Source organism: Micromesistius poutassou, assembly GCF_964030765.1.
Source record: "Micromesistius poutassou genome assembly, chromosome: 12".
NCBI classification, from domain to species: Eukaryota; Metazoa; Chordata; class Actinopteri; order Gadiformes; family Gadidae; genus Micromesistius; species Micromesistius poutassou.
In genome coordinates, this window is record NC_140282.1 from 17,589,077 (window position 1) to 17,610,949 (window position 21,873).

General features: G+C 41.1%; 1 protein-coding gene across 1 annotated transcript in view; it reads left to right on the forward strand.

Annotated features, from left to right (window-relative positions):
- The window catches only part of tspan4a (tetraspanin 4a), a gene marked incomplete at both ends in the record, with an annotated part of 86,548 nt that extends 69,147 nt beyond the window's left edge, over positions 1–17,401 (forward strand). Inside the window, 4 exons of the mRNA XM_084476700.1 lie at positions 2,680–2,781; positions 7,005–7,136; positions 16,429–16,512; positions 17,333–17,401. Coding sequence (XP_084332826.1) covers positions 2,680–2,781; positions 7,005–7,136; positions 16,429–16,512; positions 17,333–17,401 — 387 coding nt within the window. The remainder of the gene's footprint in view (positions 1–2,679; positions 2,782–7,004; positions 7,137–16,428; positions 16,513–17,332) is intronic.
- Between the last annotated feature and the right edge of the window lie 4,472 nt (positions 17,402–21,873).

The following is a 21,873-nucleotide window of genomic DNA, read 5'->3' on the forward strand; positions in this document are numbered from 1 at the left end:
AATGTGCTATATTTGGGCCTTTTTTCCTTTCCTTTTAGCATACCAAATTCATAGGATAATAAAAGGATAAATAACATCATACAATAATAATAGAAACAATGAAGGGAAGCACTTATAGCTGATACTTTAAATCATAAAGTAGTAGATTTTCTAAAGCATTGTTCCTAAATTAATCATCACTCATTAGATAAGTCATAATCAGTTATAGATTATCAATAAGACAATGACATAGTGTTTTATAAGATCATTTCTTAGTGTTATTTAAGGATTTACAAACTATTTAAAATATGATTGTAATGCATTATAAACACTTAAAAATGCTGAAAGCAGAGTTTGTTTTAGCTTATCTAAATTGAGGACTATCTAATTACTGCCCGATAAAGACGGAATGGCAGGTTATTGTAGGCAAGTAACCAGCCCTAAAACCCTAAATGTGCATTGGACTCCAACTCTCAACTCCATTGATTGTCCAACTACTCACCCAATAGTTTGCATCACACATTGTACTATTTAGGTAATTGGAAACAGATTGTGGGGGAAAATGCTTTGACCCACTGAATATCTCTAATCAATTGCAATCATCATAGGGTCAAAGTGCTTTGTCATCGCAAGAAATAATTTGATTGGAGATTTAGCTTAACCCGCGGTGAGTGACGGTCTCATCAGTTATGATTTCATACTGCAGACGTAATGGCTGAGAATGACTGGAGGGAGGCATGATCTCCAACTCAGCCAAGCCAATCAGCCAAACGTTTCACAGTAATTTCTATCTTCTTTCGTAATTTGTTGAGCTGTTGCTGTAGCATGAGCATATCCGTTTTTGTTATGTTTTCATTAACGCATAGGATATTTATTACACACTGTATGTGCTTTCTATTTCTGTATTCAGAGAATTCAAGACACCACACCAGCAGCAGCACCACCACAGTAGACTAGCATCAAGAGCCTAAACATAATACAATCACACGCTTTTAGAAAAAAATTGCTGCAAGAAGAAACAAAAACACTAGCAGTGTGTTCTCTGATTAGAGAGATGCATGAAACAAACTACTTGATATGTAAATGAGCATGTTGGCAAGACTGTGAAGAGGAGTTAGTTATAATCCAAACTTCCGTCTGAAATAACAACCGCAGCCTCAGGAAAATTGGTCAGCGGCAGCAATAATAAATATTTCTGGCTTTCAAAAATCACCAAGAAAATGTTTCATGCAACCTGGTATTTTATCATGGAACTATGTGTTTACAGAGAGTCCTACTAGGAATTGAAACAGTCATTTTCCTCTTTAATGCATGCTTTATGCTCAACTTTTGCTCTAGTCTAGCTTTTTGGTCTTCTCCTTTAATTTGTGCATCCTTGTTCATCTTTCAAGTGGATGTTAGTATGCAGATTTCTCTCCTCAAATTCTCGGGCTCCTTTCAAGCATAACATCACCTCATCAGATGACTCCATCCTCATCAAGGTTTTTCTGTCTGATGATCTGGTCTCATCATTTACTTCCTCATCACTTCCTTCCCAAAGCCCCCCCCCCCCTCCCCCCCCCCACACACACACACACACACACAATCGTCATCACACATCCTTTCCGGCCTTGCTATACATTTAATGTAATCTCTCCTTGTTCCCTTCTTCGTGTGAATAATAGATGGATGGCTCTGAGTCTCTCCACTGTAGTTTAAGCCTGAGTACCGACTCGCTGCAACCGGCACGCTCTTCCTTATGAAAGAGCTGTGTGGCCTGCACTCAAAGCACTCTGGGGGGCCTATAGCAGTCCTATAGATAACGTTGTAAAGACTCTGCCCCCCCCCCAAAAACAATTCTTGTTCCTTGTTCACTGAGGGTTGTCTTTTGAATTTGCAGCATCATTAATTTACGGGATTTCACAGAGCCACAGATTTGTAATAATAAAGCATTATGATTGACTGAGATGAGACAATGGGGTATGGAGTATGAGACAATGGGGGATGATGAGTACCAGTCATTCACTGCCCAGTGCTAAATGCCATTTAGTCGTATTTTGTTGAAGTAAATATTTAATCTAACAAATTAAAGTAGTTCTGGCGTGTGCTGGAAGTGTGTTCACCCGTTCTGTTTGTTTTGCATGATGCTGGTGAATGGTGCTGACGCCACATATGAGTCGGGGTAGGGAGGAGTCTAGGTGGGGAGAGGTCAAAGTGGAGAGGAGTCTAGGTGCGGGCAAGGTCAACAGCAATCAATAGGATTGATGTGATATGCTGTGCTGCATCTCCGAACGCGTAAACAAATATAAGCTGTGTGTGTGTGTGTGTGTGTGTGTGTGTGTGTGTGTGTGTGTGTGTGTGTGTGTGTGTGTGTGTGTGTGTGTGTGTGTGTGTGTGTGTGTGTGTGTGCGTGCGCGTGCGAGCGTGCGTGCGAGCGAGCGAGAGTTAGGATAGGAGAAATGGTGTCTTTCCGTGTGTATGCTAGATTTATATATTATCTCGGTACATAATTGCCTGGCTTTCTCTCTCTCTGCTCTCATTGCTGCATGTATAATGGCTGCATTTCAAGTCCTTTCAATGCTTCGCCGAACACGCTTATCTCCTACGTGGGAACACTGCACCTTCCCGAGCAGCAGCCATGGTTATTAAATGAGCTGAATGGCATTTTTGTTTGTTTGTTTGTTCTTTGCAATAACATGTGTGCAACGTCTCCTCCACCAGATCGATTACTACGCCCAGAGGGATCTTAAGAGGGGCCTGCATCTGTTTGGCACGGAGGGGAACGTTGGCCTGACCAATGCCTGGATGATCGTACAGACTGATGTAAGTGTGCTATTGACCCGCTCTGGTCGATCTAGTCTCCCAGAGAGCAGGTCACACTGTGTGTGTGTGTGTGGGGGGGGGGGGGGGGGGGGGAGGGAGAGAGAGAGAGAGAGAGAGAGAGAGAGAGAGAGAGAGAGAGAGAGAGAGAGAGAGAGAGAGAGAGAGAGAGAGAGAGAGAGAGAGAGAGAGAGAGAGAGAGATTTGATTTTGTTAAACTTTTTGTACCCTGGATGATCTCGAAACAGCCACACTTTGTGGCTCTGGATGGAGGGTGGGATGTGTATTCAGATGCCTACGGCACCCGTTTTCCTCAGTGCTGTCGCAGTCAGAACTGACTTCAGTTGTAAAGGGTGCGAGTGTGTCCAGGGGGGTGATGAGTTGTGTGATGGAGCTGTGGATCGGGGCGAGGGAGGAACGCTGCTGGCTCTGGGTTCCCTGGAACCGTATTTGATGTTCAAGATTATATCAAGTGATAACTGAACAAACATCACATTAACCACACAGACATATACACAGCTTCTTGCTTTTGGGAAAGTTCTTTGATGTTTTTTTTTTTGATGATTTCATACAATTTCAACAAAACACATTTTTCAAAAAAAATTCAAGCTTTTTTAACTCTGCATAATCCTCCTCCTGATCCACAAATATCATGCATCTTCATTACAGAAAACTTTGACAGCACGACAGCTCCTGAATTTCACATGAAAGACATTATGGTCAATATTATATATATATATATATGGATATTGTATTAATCATTTCTGAATTATTTTCCTAATTTCAATGTTTATCATGCTATGGATAAAATCTTGGTGATTTTTCTCAAGTCATTCGTTTTTTGAAGTTATGTGTTTCCAATGTTCTGGCCAAGTCCTCTGCCGCCATTCTGTGATGAGGGTGTGTATATTCTCTACTTTGTGAACTCATCACACCTGATTGGTTAAAGCTCCAGATCGCATGACTTGCAGTTCCATAGGTTACATTCTGTCTAATAGATTCAGTACTCGCAATCATAGTACGTTACATTTCCTCGAAGGTCTTGGCTGCGTCTCAATTGTGAGGAGGCTTCCTATAATCTCTAATAACTATTCAGGAAACTTTTCTTGTAAGGGACCTACTTTGTAAACACTGTTCACAAAGTAAACAATGGGGGTATTCCATCAACCGAGCCAAAGGCAAAGCCGGGCTTATTTTGCTTAGCCTCACTACTTTCAGTTAGAGTTTTGTTCCATTAACGTGACTTAAGGGAATCTCCGCTAAGTACCCATGGCAATCTATCTGACCAAACTAACCTGGTCGGGAGCAGGTTAACTGCCAGGCTTACTTGAGCGGTGTTTCAGAGAAGTCCATCAATCGGAAACAAGTGTACACCATCAGAAGGTTCCGCCAAGCCTAGTCCTCACGATTTTGTCATAAATGTACACATATGAAGTACAAACAGCCTATATCTTCCTTAAGGGTCTAAGATTAAATGATGCAAATAAAATAATAAAATGAATTGCTATCTATTGTTAGCGTGGATATTGTCCACGATATTCAACCACAATAGGGAACAGGCAGTTGGGTGCGGGGTCCAGCACTGGTGCTGTGACGTGGGCGACACACGTTCGCTTCCTATGTCGTAGAATTTTTGGCGTTGGCTTATTTTTGTAATCCCCTTTATGTCAGAGAAAGTAGGCTTACAATTTCCCTAGAACCCAAATAGAAGAAAGAAATATAATAGTGAACTATAATAGTGAAGTCTTTTTCACAACGACAAAGACACTGCTGCATGGGAAATTGTCATTCACATAAATTCCATTCAGGTGAGTTTCTTGGCAGGCAGCCGAGACCACTTCTGTTGGGATAAATACTATGGTTAGTCAATTTATAATATTTTTTTCTGGCTGCATTTACTAGGCCTATCTGTTCAAAGAAATTGAGAATAAATGGCATGAAAAAATGGCATTTGATTTCTCCAGTAATCCTTCTTAAATTACTAATTACGTGGGGATTGAACCCCGGACGACTGGGTGCAAATCCGACACATAACCTCGAGACTATCTCCCTGATTACAAAACCATGGTCAATATTAAATTAAAATATGTTACGCTTAACACTACTTATGCATTCAACAGATCTGCAATTTTTTAAATTATTTTTATTAGGGTTAGGGTTACGATGTTCCCTTTTTGAGTTTTTATAGTTATATGCTTGTACTCCTCATAGACCTCCACAAGCAGCTTCTGTTCGCCGCTGGAAAAGAGCCCGCTCTGTCCTTTTCGGACATTTGATCCATGATTCAACATTCATGGTTCTGGGCTGGTTACAAATGTCGTAAGCAACCCACGATAACGTTAGCCTGGTTTGAACTAACTTACGCGCCGCCTTCGTTAGCAATTTTGATGAAATACCCCCCATGTATCCTAACGTATCATCACAAGTGCAAAAACGTCACATTGGACGTACTTCTTATATTTATTATAGGCTTAGCTGGTGGGCGATTTTCTGTTTTTTTATTGAAAACGATCAAATCAAATAACTAGGTAAAAGAAACACAAAAGTGGTCAAATACACTGATTGATACACTCATGTAATTTTGCCAATGTGTTTATTTAAAAGATGAAAGGGATCACTTACGTTGGTACTGCATGGTCTTATGGGATATCCTACAGCGACCAAGGAACCAGAGGAAGCACCCCAAGAAGCATCTTGCAATTGAGACACAGCCCATTACAGTACACGGGCTACAACTAGCTTCAGTGTTTCTCATCGCTATACATGTTTAAGGAGATTTTAAGGGTAAATGGTATATGGACTGCATTTATGTAGCGCTTTTATCCAAAGCGCTGTACAATATTGCCTGACATTCAGGCAATATTCATTGCACACATTCACACACCGACGGCGGAGTCAACCATGCAAGGTGACAGCCATCGGGAGCAGTTAGGGTTAGGTGCCTTGCTCAGGGACAGTACTGCCGCCCCCATCAATAGTTGATTTGATCGCAATTTTGCAACTCACAGGCATCAACAAAAATGGGCTTGACATTGTTTCTTTTGTTTTAAATTCGAGTAGATTGAAATTGGAAATTTTAAGATGCTAAAAGTCACATACGAGTCCATCGTACGCTTCACGCACCACGTTCCCCGGCTTTCACTTTGATATGCTCTGGATTTTCTCTTTTATACTACTTTATATTACCAAAAAGGATACAACATTAGAAGAACCCAACGTGCAGAAAGGAAATTATGCGAGTGTGAAGTGCAGGGTGTGTGTTGAGTTGAGGGGGTGTGTGTGTGTCGAGTCGGGGTGTGTGTTGTGTTGAGTCGGGGTGTGTGTGTGTCGCGTCGGGGTGACGTCAAACGATGGATCCAGAATCCAAGATCTTTGGACGTCCTTCAGACTAACATTTTGGTGTGATCATGGCAGCTGGTGGTTAGGGTCCCATTAGCAATAGCATTTTGACTCCCTCTCTGGAACGAACGTTTGTGTGTTTGTCACTTTGTGTGTATTAAGCTGTTGTGTGCTGGCTGACTGTGTTGTATTGTGTTCTGCTGCGTTTGTTGGAGCTTTCTCTGCTTATATGCATGTAATGTCTGAAAGGCATAGGATTCGCTTTCCCTCTGGCAGGATCCCAATAATGATATCAATTGATAACTTGGGTAGCAGAAACATGCTAATATGGAAATTAAAGTATGCAGATGAGTGTGTGTGTGTGTGTGTGTGTGTGGGGGGGTGGGGGGGGTGGGGGGGGGGGGGGGGGGGCTCGTGTTAGTGTCAAATGTAGGTTGAAAAAGTGCTTGAGAGTGATATGATGGTGAATTAAGGTGGTGGGGGACAGCCCCCCATATTGTGAAAAACATTTGCCCGAAACATTTCACAATGTAACATCATTTTCCAACCCAATATAAATCTGATACCTCCAATAAGGTACGCATGCATGCCATCAAATGTCGTCTTAAGTATTTTCACTCAAACATTTTATTTTAAAAGTGGGGTGTGGGGATTTCTAAAATTCATTTTTCCCCCCATCTCTACACCCATGCACATGTATATAAGTAAACCGCTCTGTTTGAATATAATGATTAGTCGCCAATTGATGTTAAGTCACAGTCCATCTTGACAGCATATATATATATATATCCTGAGTTAAGGCTCAATGTAACAGTCACCATTGATTTATGATTGAACTGCATCATGTTGTGTTGGATGCTCTCCTGATGATTTCCCCCCTGCTGTAGTTTCGGTGCTGCGGGGTGACCAACCACACAGATTGGTTTGAGGTTTACAATGCCACCCGTGTGCCCGACTCCTGCTGCCTGGAATACAGCGACAACTGCGGCCTGGACAACCCAGGGACATGGTGGACGGCGGTAAGAACCAGCTAGGGGGAAACGCACAGCAAAACGCTATGTGGTGGGTCTCTTGCACACATTCATAAACATAAAACAAAATAACAATTAAAACAAAATTGAATTCTTCCCAAGGCAGGACAAGATCTTTTCTCTGTTGGGAACAACAGATATCTAATATGGTTTCCCTTATGAGTATGCAAACACGCTACCGGCGGCTACATGTTTTAAATCATCGCCTTGCTGCATTTACCGTTACGTATAATAATATGATACCACATCGTACCCAATTAGATGTTGTGGGGGGAGGACATTTTTTGGACTCCCCAATGGTTCTGTGGTGGCTTTAGAACCCTGCAGGGGTTCAGAGTTGGTGAAAGTGGATCATTGTCAAGCATTAATTCTATCATTGCGCTAGCTTTAATCACATTGTCTGTTGCTTTTTCCATTTTCCATAACATTGTTATAAGAGTGCTATAATTTTGGAACCATGCATGCTGCCAAAGTTATTGGTTTGAAAAACCACTTCAGCATGTTGCCTAGTAACAGTTTTTCCACGTTGTACATCACATTTGTCTCTGCTGTACTGTAATTGATAGTCAACAATACAAAAGTAGCTTTTCACACACACACATAGGGATTGTTAATCTTAAAGGTGACATATTATGGTGTTTTCCCAACAAGTAAACATAGTATATGAGTTCAAGAAAACATGTTTTTTGAGGCTAGCTTTTCGATAGTCTCCCCAAGAGCAGGTCACATTGTGTGTGTGTGTGTGTGTGTGTGTGTGTGTGTGTGTGTGTGTGTGTGTGTGTGTGTGTGTGTGTGTGTGTGTGTGTGTGTGTGTGTGTGTAGCTTTTAGGAAATAGCTTTTAGGGAAAATAATCTCGCCTACCGCTATTCCCCTCTGTTTCAGTCCCTTCAGAATGTGCCGTTTCATTTACCCAGCCCTTATGGCCATACGGCCCTTTGTGTAGAGTCATGCTGCGGGTTCCACAGTAATTCAGAGAGGAAAGATGTGCAACTGAGGTTATCAAATACCATCATCCCTATTTCATGTCTTTTTTTTTCTTTTTTTTTAACTCTTTTATAACTATGCCTCTGCTCTTGCACCTCTTGAACCACACACTTTTATTCATCATATCCTTGCAGTAAGTGGGAAGAACAACAGAGTATTTGCCTGCATTAAGAAGGCAGTAGGCAGTCAATTCACAATGTAGTTCTCTGACTGGTACAGTCAGAGACCTTCCCAGCAACTCAACCATTGTAACCTTAGTAGATTAAAGTCATTTTAAGCTGTTTATATTTCTGTTGCACTGGATTGTATCAGTATATATATACAGTAGTATGTTACAGTATGTTACTTCTGGTACCACATCATGAATCCAGTAGCTGACCATGACCAGCTATCGGATGCTATCGGATGTTCCTAGGAAACCAAGAACCTGTAACAAAATGGCAGCTGGATGTCCAAATTAGCCCAATCAATGTTAGGTGACTAAAGGCGGAGTTAACTTGAGTCAATCATCGCACAAAATAAGTACTTAAAGAAGCATAGGTCAAGGTTAACCTGGCTGAAGTTCATTCAAATAGGACCTTAGGGGGCGCTACGGCAATTAATTGAAAACTTTAAAGACTCATAACTCCTCAGCCTTTTGTTGTACGGTCATGAACGTTTGTTCGCCTATCACCAGATCCAAGCTGAGGCTATTCCATAACTGTCAGTTATGTTATTTTTAAGGTGTGTCAAGGAAATGGTTCCAAGGGACGGTTGATGGTAGCTTCCAAAGAAGTACCTTCCACCTATGATTTCATTAGCCAAACTTATTACTTATTACAGGATTCCTGATGGACAGATTGGTTGCTCTTAGTAAGCAGAGAACCATTCTGCCCCAGCCATTGCCAATTTAGCCCACAATGATATGTTTTCGCTTGTTCTCTACCTGGTAGGATATTTTAAACTTCGAACTCTCCAACCCAATGTGTTACAACTATCACTCATCGAAACAGCTGTGCAAATCTATACCGTTAGAAAATCCAGAATACGCTGATCATCCTGATCAAATTTGGATCAGTTTTCCCCAAAAACACTAACCAGTGTTGCAAGATTGGGCTGTTCCCCTCCCAATTGGGCTACTTTTCATCACTTTAGGCTGGAACAGTTAGCATTGGGCGGGTACATACAGTTTGGGCTGGTTTTGAAAAAAAGTGTTAGTGAGATATAGCGAAGTGCCTTGTATACAACCACCTAACTTAATAGTTATTACGATAATTTGGTCACATTCAGGTGTTTATTTTGCTCATGCATTGGCCTTTTACATGCCTATTTTCTGTGCTATGTATTATTGTCAGCTCATTGGTGTAAGACACATTTCCTGCTGCTGTCAGTGTGTTCTTTACACAGACCTTCTGAGGTGTGCGTGCGTGTGTGTGAGAGATAGATGAGTTTCCTTGTATAACACATGTAGTCATAGTTAATAATTAGGTTACGGCAACACCATTGTTGTGCATGAACAGTCTGAATGTGTGTATGCATGGTTGTAAGTCACATCATCTCCCATGATTATTGCTTGGCTGTGACTGTCAGTTATGTTCTTTGTAAGGTGTGGCGAGGAAAGTACCTGTACATTCCACCTATGATTGCTTTTGCTACATTTATAACTTGCTTTTAGTAAGCAGAGAACCATTCTGCCAGCCTAGAAATCTAGACACCCCTAGAGGCAGCAAATTTAATTTGCAGCCAGGGTTGTCTAGCAACTCAGGCTTAACATAACAATGACTGCATTGCGACGGTTCCAATGTGAAGTCTGTGAGGTCAATCTGTGCGGTTAAGTACACACCAAACTTGTGTACTTAAAGAAGCATAGGTCAAGGTTAACCAGGCTAAAGTTCATCAAAATAGGACGATAGGGGGAGCTAAAGCGATCAATTGCAAACTTTAAAGACTCATAACTTCTCAGCCTTTTGACATACCGTCATGAAAGTTTGTTCGCCCATCACCAGATCCAAGCTGAGGCTATTCCACCGTTGTCAACCGTATGCAAACAAAAAAGGTATTAATTGTATTCATCAGGGTCTTATGGTCTGTGTCAGGGTTTTAATGGCCTGTCAGGGTCTTAATGGTCTAACAGGGTCTTATTGGTTGGATTTAGGCTTGGCACCCGTAAAATGCTGCTTGCAGCTTTAATTATTATTATATCTCTCACTATAATATATCAATATATCACTATATATCAATTAGCAGTCCCCCATTGTCTCCAACACATTTCTTCTTGCTGCAGCCATTTTCAGATTCTCTGTGAATAGGTCTTAGTGAGTAAGGAGTCCTCTCGAGGAATTTTAAGCTCTCCTAGACTTAGGTGCTACTTTTAGGCCTAAAATACTTTGTGAATTGCTCTTAGTAAGTGAGTCCTAAATTTAAGACTGACACGCCCATTCTTTTTAGGAGTTACTCCTAAATTCGCCACTCATACTACTTTTAGCCCTAAGATTCTTTGTGAATACGGCCCCAGATGTATATCTCAAATATACATATATATTTTTTTAGATTTACGTGTGTGGTGAATATTGTTGTGATATTGTATGGTTATTTTATTATCTGTTTTGTTATTTGTTGTCAAGCAATTTAAATATAGAAAATATGGGTTATATGGTGTATTAAAGGTTAGCCCATAAGAGGAATGAGCCAAGCATACCTGCTATTTATTATTCTCAATCAATTGACATCTATTGGACATAATTATTGATGTTTCAATGCCTTTATGTACATTGAGAAAAACACTCTTAATTACTATGGCAAAATACACGGAGTGCGTCACCTGAAGGCAAAATTACCATAACATCCTGACAAGGTGCCAGCCTGATATATGGCAGAGTTACTTAGCAAATGGATTTTTGTTGGGATGATGTTGCTCAAGGCAAAATATAAAAGACTTAAAGGATAAAGTCTTAAAGAGTCTTAAAGACTTAAAGAATTTTTGGGGATATTTTTTAACCCGCTGTGCGATTTTGAAAATCCCATTTAGAGGACTCAGGACTTATGAGTTCTGAGTATAGTTTAAAGGTGACATATTATACCACCAGGTGTGAGTGTGATTAGCTGGTACAAGCCGTTTTGAAAATCTGCCTCTTCTGACATCACAAGTGGGTGTGTCCACCTAAATGTGTGCTGGATAGATCAGTCTACCAGCGAACCAGTGGACTGTAGCAAACGTTTCTCATCTATCTGTCATACATCTAGGTGGACACGCTCAGTGCCTTGTTATGGCAGAAGAGGCAGATTTTCAAAACGGCTTGTAACGGCTGATGGTGGTATAACATGTCACCTTTAAGTAAGTGAGAGTACTTTATTGGTACTGCATGGGAAATTTGGTTGTCAGAACAATGGTAGAATTGTGCAGAGAAATATACATAAATAAGGAAAATATTTAAATCTGGAATAACAATTAAATTGGATATAACAAAGTACACAACAGATGTTTGAAGTTGTGCATAATAAAAACCGTAAAACACTTGTAATAAAGTGTTTCAGCGTTGGTGTTCATTGGGCAGTTGAATAAGGCTTTTAGGACGATTGTAATCAATGTTCACTGTTTAATGTTCCCTACCAAAAATCATTATCACACGTTCACATATGCCTCCAAGGTCAATATTAGCTTGAGACTTGCTTACAGAAAAGTAGGTGATATGGTTGTTCAAGAAGTAAACAGCACCTACTTTTTTTTTTTCTAGTAGGGGGATGGGCGATGTGTTGATAACAAAATAACAAGGCCACTGTTAATTATGGCTCCTTGTATTATCTGCTCACCAGCAGACAATATCATCTATTGAAGTCTGACTTCTCGAACACAGAAGGTTCTGTGTTTTACGTTTCAGCTCGTGGATATTTAAAGTTGTGTGGAGCAAAAGTTTATGAAAATGTAAGTATTTTCCTGTGCCCTGGTACATAGAAGTAGCAATTGTAATTGTCAACTCCATGATGTTTGAACACAGAGAACAATACATCTTTAAAAAGACAAAATAGTCAAACCGCGATAAAATCTCGAATTCATCTTTGACATCTTAACACAACGTCAACGATTTTTATTTTGTGTGGTGTAGCACAGAATAAATAAAACCTTTTTTTTTATAGAGTGAAAGGGTTTTGTTGCAAACACAATGTTGTCATTCCAAGGGATACCATCTTCTTACCAATATAATTAGGGAAGTAGTGAACTCGAACAATACGTTTCAATGCATACATTTCAAGGGAAAAGTAAACGTTGCAGTACTGTACCACTAGCACCATTAGATTGTTCTGATATACATTTAATTTCAAAGTTTGATGTGGAAAAATACAACTTCCTCCTTTTCATGTATGGCTTTGAGAGATCAAAAGGTTGCAGGCAAAATCAATTTCAGTCTGGCCCTTTGTTGTATCACTTTTGTTAGTTTTCTCCTAAGCCAATTTACGCTGCCCTGACAACATAACTACTTCTCACGTCACTTTTTTTTTGTCCAGCACAAATAGTTTTTGGTACGATTTTCAATGTACTTAAGATGTTTCGAAAACCTGGAGAAGGCTTGAACTCTCTACATTTCTGATATATAGGCCTATTGTGTGACACCACCTGTAGGAGGGCTAAATCGTGCAAGACTGACCACTGTGTGACTACCAATAATGCTACACCCGTGTGAGGGCATTTATTGGCAAGTGGTGTGCTGAAATATTTCTTAGATTGCTGTAAAAAAATGTTTGAGAATACAAGGCTATCTTAGATATTAGCGTAATCTCAGGATGTGTCTAGCATTTGGAAGATTTATTTCTCAAGTCACATAAGCATACCAGTTAGGATCCAAACTAAAAGTCATGTGATGTAGACTATTAGGCCAAATTAGTTTAGTAGATATTTTGCCCAAGTAAAACATGACAAAAAACACGACAGAAACTGTATTTCATTACGATACTTGATTTAGAACATCAATGAACACCACTTACCACTCAGTGAGTTGCACATTTCTGAAAATGAACGTTTAGGGTTGTTTTAAGGACAGGTTTGTGAATGACCGTAGCCAGCCATTCTGAAGCAGGCAGGGGCGATTTGAAATGAGCCAAATACCCGAGACAGGGCCAATAGTCAAAATGTCGGTGTCAACCACTCTATTTCATCCTAGACAAACAAGAAAGGGGGCTCAATGTTCAAAATACCAGAATTGTCCTTTAGGAGATCTAGGATATAATAATATTAATAATAATTTTTAATTAGGCTATGTAATTATATTAATGGACAAATAATAATAAGTCAGGCAGTTCAGAACTCCATTCTGCGCATATGGCGATGCATGTCCGGCACAACACACAGAGTTAGTTTTATGTCATGGTTTATCGTTACATTTGATTATTTGGTTTCAGAGACATTTCATATATTTGATTGTTTCCGACAGACAGAACCCACACAATTATAGCAGTGGTGAAGAAGAAATTACATCAATTACGTTTGAGAGATATTTATATGTTTGGTATAGGCATAATTCATATATTGTGGGCTAGATAGAATAGATACAGACCGAAAACACAAATGTTTTTGACTCCTCTCGTTCTATCTGTCTGGAACCTGAATGGTGGTTCTGCTGACAGCCATAGTCTTTGTGGGCTTGTCGTCTCGCGTCTTTATAGTCTCTCACAGATTGGGGCTTGCATCTTTTCATCTAGCACAGATGGGAGCTCGAGTCCTTTTTCCTGCGAATCCTTTTTCGCATGCCATTCCAAAACCTCCTAAAACCGCTTTTCAATGGCCGACATGAAAAATGTAATAGCCTCTCTTGTTCAAATGAAACGGCTAGTGGTTTGTGCCGCATGCACTTTGTTCTAAGGCCTGTTTGTTACCCTAGAGTGAGACAAGGGTGGTGGGGATTAGGTTTCCTTGTTCCTTGTTGCCTGGTATGATCCGATGTTAACTGGGGAGGCTTTCATCCTCCCCAGTTAACATTGGAGCATACCAGGCAACAAGGAATATCTTGTTCAGAATTGAGCGGAACAGAGAAGATGTCACGACCCCTTTTCCAAACATGATCACACTGAAGCCCATTCTACAGCATCTGCATTACAGATATAATAATAATAAGAAATGTGGGTAGGCTGGGTTTGGGTTAAATACAGTATATGTGTGTGTGTGTGTGTAAGAGAGAATGTATATATACAGTACATATACATCAGTGGCGGCTGGTGGTTTTTAAAGTGAGGGAGGAAGGACTGCGTGCTTGGTTGCCATTGGCCTGCTTGCACTGTTAGTGGCGTATGGTGGCATAAGTCACGTGAGACTGAAGTTGTTTCAGGGTGTTTTTGTGAACTACAAAATAGCAGGGAGGGATAATTATGTGATTAAAATTGGTACAAACCCACCAGTGTATTTGTACTTTGTACAAAGCTGGTGGGCAGCATGTCTTGGACTACAAGGGCAGAAGGAAAGGATGCAAAGCCAATTAGTCAAATAAGACTTACTCTTGATTTGTAAAACTAAATTAAAAAATCTGGGCCTATCATTGGGCCTATTTTTGCCCTCAATGACTGAAGCTATGACCTCTAATGCTATATATAGGATCAAAGCTATTGCTTTGATCCAGAAGGATGACAGTGATGTTGAATCAAAGAGCGTTTAAAAAAGTGTGTAAAAAAAAAAAGTGTAGCTTTATAGATGCGTGTGTCGTTGTGAGATGCTTCATTAGATGCGTCGACAAAGTCTTCGCTCCTGGACATAATGTACACTTTACATGCACGTTCTTGCCTTTGACCTCAATGAATTAGTGCTTATATCCCCACCTTGAAAATGACAACTTTTCATCGGATTGCTCCGGACTCGCCATTTCTACTGCTTCATCGAATCTGTTTGGTGTTTGTGTGTGTGCGTGTGGCATGCGTATCCTGGCTTGTGTGTAAAAACACTGGCTCCGATTGGCTACCATGAAACATGACTCTGCCTTAGCCAATAATAATCGCTTATCTCGTTGTTAACCCACCCGGTCTCCTCACTAGCAGTTTGTGTGTGGAGCCAGGGGTGCGTTCGGATTACGCAGTTTATTCAATCAATTCATAGTAACGCACCGCATTTAACGTTCAGTAACGATAACGGCGTTGTAGCGACGGAAACAGTAATTAGTTAGATTACCCCGTTACTGAAAAAATAACGGCGTTACCTAACGCCGTTCTTTTAAACGCCGTTATTCCAAACACTGGCCATCACAGTGCAAAAAATTATTATGATCGGAACAAGCCATTCCACGGCCTAGTAGTAACAGCTCTGCGGCCCGGTGCCGGTCCCCGGACCGGGGGTTGGGAACCGCTGATCTAAATGATGAGCTCACTAGACAATCATGTAACATAATTAAATCTGTTCTTAACTTATCAATGAAAGTCGACACACCAGACACGCTGGCATTTATCAAAGGCCGAACGGCCCCGTGGCCAACGCTAGCGGGCTAGCACTCGCCACTCACACAAACATACCATTTAACTGTCCACAGTCTTTGTAGATGAGCTCGGCTTTGTGGTCGAATTTGATTGGCTGTCGCGGATATTTTCGTGACAATTAATTTACCAGCTATATGGGGAGGTCTGATAGTATCACCAGACATTGAAAATTAGTTTGAAATATACTCATGTGAAGAGACAGGAGTTAAAACACATCTTAATTAATTACAGCGCCCCCTAGAGGTCAAAGGTCACCAGATTCATTGAGTGTCCCCTTGATGATGTCATGGGTCTATGTACCAAGTCTGGTTATGATATGTCAAAGGGCTGCTGAGAAATTGGCTTACTTACACACACACACACACACACACACACACACACACACACACACACACACACACACACACACACACACACACACACACACACACACACACACACGATCGGATGGATCCGACCGGGATTTTCGTTGCCGTTGCGATGGGTTTCCTTTATCACCGACGTATACAATATAAACAAATTATATAAAACAAAACCCCAGCCTCTTTCATTTTAAAATAGTATGTCAATATTTTGAATGAATAGGCCTAAATTTTTGTTATATATGTAAAATGTTCCTATATATAGCCAATTACTATAGCTTACATACTAATATTTTACGTCGTGGGTTTATTTCGGTCCTTATTTTAGTTTAACGTGTGTGTGTGGTCCTAATTTATATAGCATTTTTATCCAAAGCACTCTACAGTGTTGACTGACATTCACCCATTCATGCACACATTCACACACGGCGGCGGTGGTTGACAGCCAGCTCATCAGGTGTGTGTGTGTGTGTGTGTGTGTCTCTCTCTCTCTCTCTCTCTATAGCCATGCTATGAGCGTGTGAAGGACTGGCTGAACGAGAACCTGGTGGCCCTGTGGATATTCGCCCTGTGCATGGCCCTTACTCAGGTAGGTAACCGTGACAACACACCTGAAGTATAACCTCCCCTGTGAGGATATATGTTTCCAGTTGCCTGCTCTCTCTCTCTCTGTGCAACTCTTGAAGCTTACCTACAGCTGATTTATGTCCATGGTGACTTCCCTCATCCATGTGTACATTGCAGCCAAACGTATTGTGCTACTTTAATCAACTGTGACGACTGTTTCCGTCTCTTCAGGACACATTTTACACCATCTTAATACCTTTGAGTCAAATGATGAGTTTAGAATAAAAACAAGTCTACTCACGTGTGCCAGTGTATGTTAACTTCCCTAATCATCACCTTTAAATACTAACTAATATTATGTTAAATCCAGTCCTAACTGGGGTAGGCAAATGTAGCATCCTAGGTCTGGCTTTTTCTCTGCCACATGAAATTATTCAATTTGTACTGTGGTGTTGTATGTTTTTGACTCTTATTTTATTGTATGCTGCTGCTCTTTTGGTCAGATCTCTCTTGTAAAACAATAGATGTTTCATCTCAAAGAGACCAACCTGGTTATATAAATTAATTCATAATAAAAATAGTAACAAAATATATATATAATAATTAATCAATGTAATGACTTCACAAAAATATTTCTGCCCCGGTATTGGCTTGTGATATCCGAGGATTTCATCACCATTGTGGTATATTATTTATTAAAGGGAGTCTGTTGGCACTGCATTTGTACTGTTTGTTTATGATATATTTTATGCCTAGTTAAATCTAGACGACTGCAGCAATAAACGGTTCGATTCAGCGGTGCTTGCGTCGTGTGTGACTGCGTCTCGTCTCTTACTCTGCAGATACTGGGCCTGGTGTTTTCCATGACGATGTTCTGTCAGGCGGTGAAAGTCGAGACCTTCTACGCCTAGCACTGGGAGCAAACCAGCTGGCCCAGCTAAAGACTCTCGCCGCCGTCCTTTGGTTTTTTGTATCAGAGCGAGACGGAGATGTACACGAGCCAGAGCTCCCCTCCCACATCAAAGGACCGTCCTCTTTGTCTCCGTCCGACCCCCTTTTGAAGCAGACCCGTGGTTGTGTTTGTTAACATGACATCTCGCCATCTTCAGCTAACGATCCAAGAGCACAGTGTCAGTGTAATACCCGAATAGTTTTTTTTTTTTTTTACGATTCGGCTCTACGTCATGTGTGCACACATTGCTGATAAACATGAAAAATGAATTATGGACGGACTATGAGAAACTTTAACCTCTTTCTTCTTTTTAGTCTCTACATTCAAAATGTGTTAAATTATTTCCTGGTTTGTAAATGTCATTTTCAAAGGAGAGCACAGTATACAAAATATGCAGAATGCTGGTGCAGCGTTGATAAAAAAATAGTTGGGGTAATGTGTTGGGGAAGTGCTCTGAATGCATGACTCCTATGTTGATAAGTATTAAATGTTTTGACAAATCTAAACTGCTGCTTCTCATGTCCTTCTTTCGTAAACAACAAACAAATGGGTCCTAAAGGGAAATTCTGACAAATGTATTCATAAACAGTTATTCTGTAAAGTGAAATTCTTATGACAATAAAAGGGCTACCTATGATATACTGTATATATATACATGAATACAATTAAATAAAATAGCAAAAGTAATTATTCATATGGAAAGACATTGGCGATCTGAATATTGGATTGAGAAGTCATAGGTCCCTAATTGGTGTCTGTGTGCCTAATTAACTAATGCAAAGGAATCTGCAGCAATTAACATGCGCAGCACTTGACTGGACAACCCCCCTCGGGCCAGCCCTCTGCACCATGAAACATGCAGCCATCCATTTAAGGCTGGCCTTTTCTCCTCATCTACCCTCTCCCTCAAGACCACAACCTTCAAGTGTGGGGATCCCCCTGGAGAAGATCAGGGCATTCTCGCCCACCACCATCCCCACCATGTTCCACCATCAATTCCCCCGTCCACTGAGATCCCTTTCCCTTTGATCCGCGATGATCCAAGCTCCACCCTGGCCTTGGAGACACTCCCTTAAGCCTCTTCCCCTTCCCCGTTCCGACGCAGCCATGTTAACCAGCCACTCTGAGGGGGGGTAACACCAGAGACTGCATGTCTAAGTCCTCCCCTCGGGAGACCTCGTTCCAGGGCTTATGCGCTTGTACCCTTGTGGGTAGGCTGGTGTTCAACAGAAATGGAACCGGAATATATACAAAACGTTTTGTTTTTTCTTTCTGGACCATTTATGTATCGATAGATAATCAAAATAACTATTTTTTTATACAGTTGGCATTAGACTCTGTGTGCTCTGTAAATTGGGCAAAAAAGTTGCACTGCCTGTGTTTTCTCCCATGTGTTGTTCTAGCACATAAGTCTTGTTCTAGTGCATCATTTATGTGTTGGTAATTGTATTGCTGAGCTGATAGTTTTTTATGTACATTGTAAAGAAATTCTTCTTCTGCATCTCTATATGTTGTTACAAACCACAAGCAGATGTTAGATTGTCGTTTGTTGCTCTAGGGGAACTTACAGACAAAAAAAAAACTCAGACACAGGGCACACACAAAACAAAAAATGGGTCAGTCAGGTTTTCAAATGTGTATCACTGACATCTTCAAGGCCATTGGAAGGCGCCGTATCCACCACAGCTGCCCCAAACTATATTTATCAAAATGGAAAGACTGAGATCTATATAGCAAAGACGGGGAAACCAAACGAAGGCTGGTGGTCGTGTTGACTTTCCAAAAGAAGAATGAGGGACCCTTCAGTTAGGCCCTATGTATTACAGACAGGCAGGGAACTAGGGTACCTGATTTCACAGGCTCACAGGATCACTGCCTGCACTGCCTAAGTGCATCAAATCAAACTGGAAATAGGAGTAAAATATCAACCTAAACCATAAAGAGCATTAAATAGGAATAGCAGTTATTGAAGGCATAATTTCACGGGTAGCAAACAAATAATGAAAAGATACAAGCAGCATAACGCACATTTTCGCTCTCTTGCCCAGAAGGTCTTGCATCGGCTCTCACTGCGCCAATTGATGGCGCGCGCGCGCTCTCGCTCTCTCGCTCTCTCTCTCTCTCTCTCTCTCTCACGCACGCTCGTGTGAGAGCAATGATTTTTAATTTTTAAATTTTAATACTATAAATGTCACTAAGAGAGCCAAAGATCTTTTCCCACAACGTCTGAAAAAAAACATATGTAACCAGGTGGCGGTAGAAGATTTACATCGCTCACACGTGGGATCGGTGTTTGGATATATCTTTGCTAGTTTCTCTTTAGTGAGGTGAAGACGATGAAGTATCTTAAACTGAATTAGACCGTGCCTGGCACAGGGAGATGAGGAGTGCACTCGCCCAAGGATTAAATCCCACTGATCATCTTCAAATGACAAACCTAAATCATGTTCCCAAATCAATTTTAAATTTATCAGAGTTTGAGGATTGATAGCATCAATTATCCCATAAAACCAGGAGATGGCGCCCTTGAGATCAGTGTCCGCTGCTAAAAGGATATCAATAGGTGTGTTTGGCGGTTGAGCAGGGAAGGGATGATAACCACTTTGAACAAAGTGTCTAATCTGCAGATACTGAAACATATGGGAACGGGGTTTCTTTGGAATAAAAATCGGAATGCATTGAAATAAGTAAAGAAACCTGGGGAGGATACCCCGAGCATACCCCGAGGTATGTAAAATGAGAGGGCGCTCTCTTGAATAGAAAAACAGCAGAAGGTATATTTAGAGCTGCTGAATTAATGGGATAGAATTCGCTTTTTTGTAAATTCAAATTGTAACCTGAAACTTTCCAAATTGTTCTAATGTTGACAGAACATGCGGCAATGATGAGACTGGGTCAGCAATATACAGAAGAAGATCATCGGCGTAAAGAGAAAGTTTGTGTGTAGTATTCCCTTGGGTTATCCCCTCAATTGCCTGGCACTGACGTAGGGAAGCAGCAAGGGGTTCTGCCAAGGCAAATAGAAGAGGGCTCAGTGGGCAACCCTGTCTCGTGCCTCTATATAGTGTGAAATATTTTCATTGTAAATTATTTTTATTAACGGAAGCTAAGGGAGAGGCATATAACAGTTCAACCCAAGAAATGAAATCCTTGCCAAAGCCAAATTTCCTCATTGCCATGAATAAATATTCCCACTCCACCCGGTCGAAAGCTTTCTCTGCATCTAAGCTTATTACACATTCGGGGACTTCAGACCGGGTGGGAGTGTAAATAATATCAAAAAGCCTCAGAATATTAGAAAATGAGTGTCTGCTACGAATAAATCTGGTTTGGTCAGACAGCACCAAATCTGGGAGAACTTTTTCGAGCCGCCTAGCGAGAGTCTTGGCCAGGATTTCATAATCTAAATTTAAAAGGGAAATTGGTCTGTAAGACTGACAACACAAAGGATCTTTGCCCTTTTTGTGTAGGAGACAAATAAAGGCCTGATTCAAGGTTTCAGGGAGATGACCAGATGAATATGATTCATTAAACATAGACAATATTAATGGGGATAAATCCTTGGCACATTTTTTAAAAAACTCCACTGGGAACCCATCCGGTCCGGGGGATTTCCCAGATTGCATACTTAAAATGGAATCTGAAATTTCCTTTAACGTCAGAGGGGAATCCAGGTCACTTTTCTGAGAGTCAACAAGGGATGGCAGTGTCAAATTGTAAAAAAAAGAGTCGGAAGCGCTATTGTCACAATCGGAAGTGTATAGATTGGTATAGAATGACATAAAAGAATCATTGATCTCCTTGTGGTCTGTGGTCACCACGCCCGAGGTGGTCTTAACTTGGATAATCTGGCGCGAGGCGGCAGCCTGGCGGGCTTGGTGAGCGAGAAGCTTGCCTGCCTTGTCACCACTTAGAGTGCTAAACTCGCATCCCACTGGAACTGCATTAATTTCTCTTTTGACATAGCCTTAAGACAGATGCAATATTAGTTCAAGTACGACCCTACCTGGTCTAGACAAGCAGACTCGGCGGTAAAAACTGCCCAAAAGCGCCTATACTTTCTGAGGAGACTCAAGAAGTTTGGCATGTCTGCCAAAACTCTCACCAACTTCTACAGGTGCACCATTGAGAGCATCCTCTCTGGCTGCTGATCGCAAAGCCCTCCAGAGGGTGATGAAGACAGCGGAGCGCATTATCGGCTGCCAGCTCCCCTCCGTGAAAGGTATCTACCACATACGTTGCCTTAAAAAGATCACGGAAAATCATAAAAGACCACAGCCACCCAGCAGGCCATGGACTGTTCACACCGCTGCCGTCTGGGAGACGTTACCGAAGCATACAGGCACGCACTACCAGACTCACAAACAGTTTTTACCCGCAGGCCATCAGGCTTCTCAACCAGTAACACCATGAACCGTTGATCATATTGAT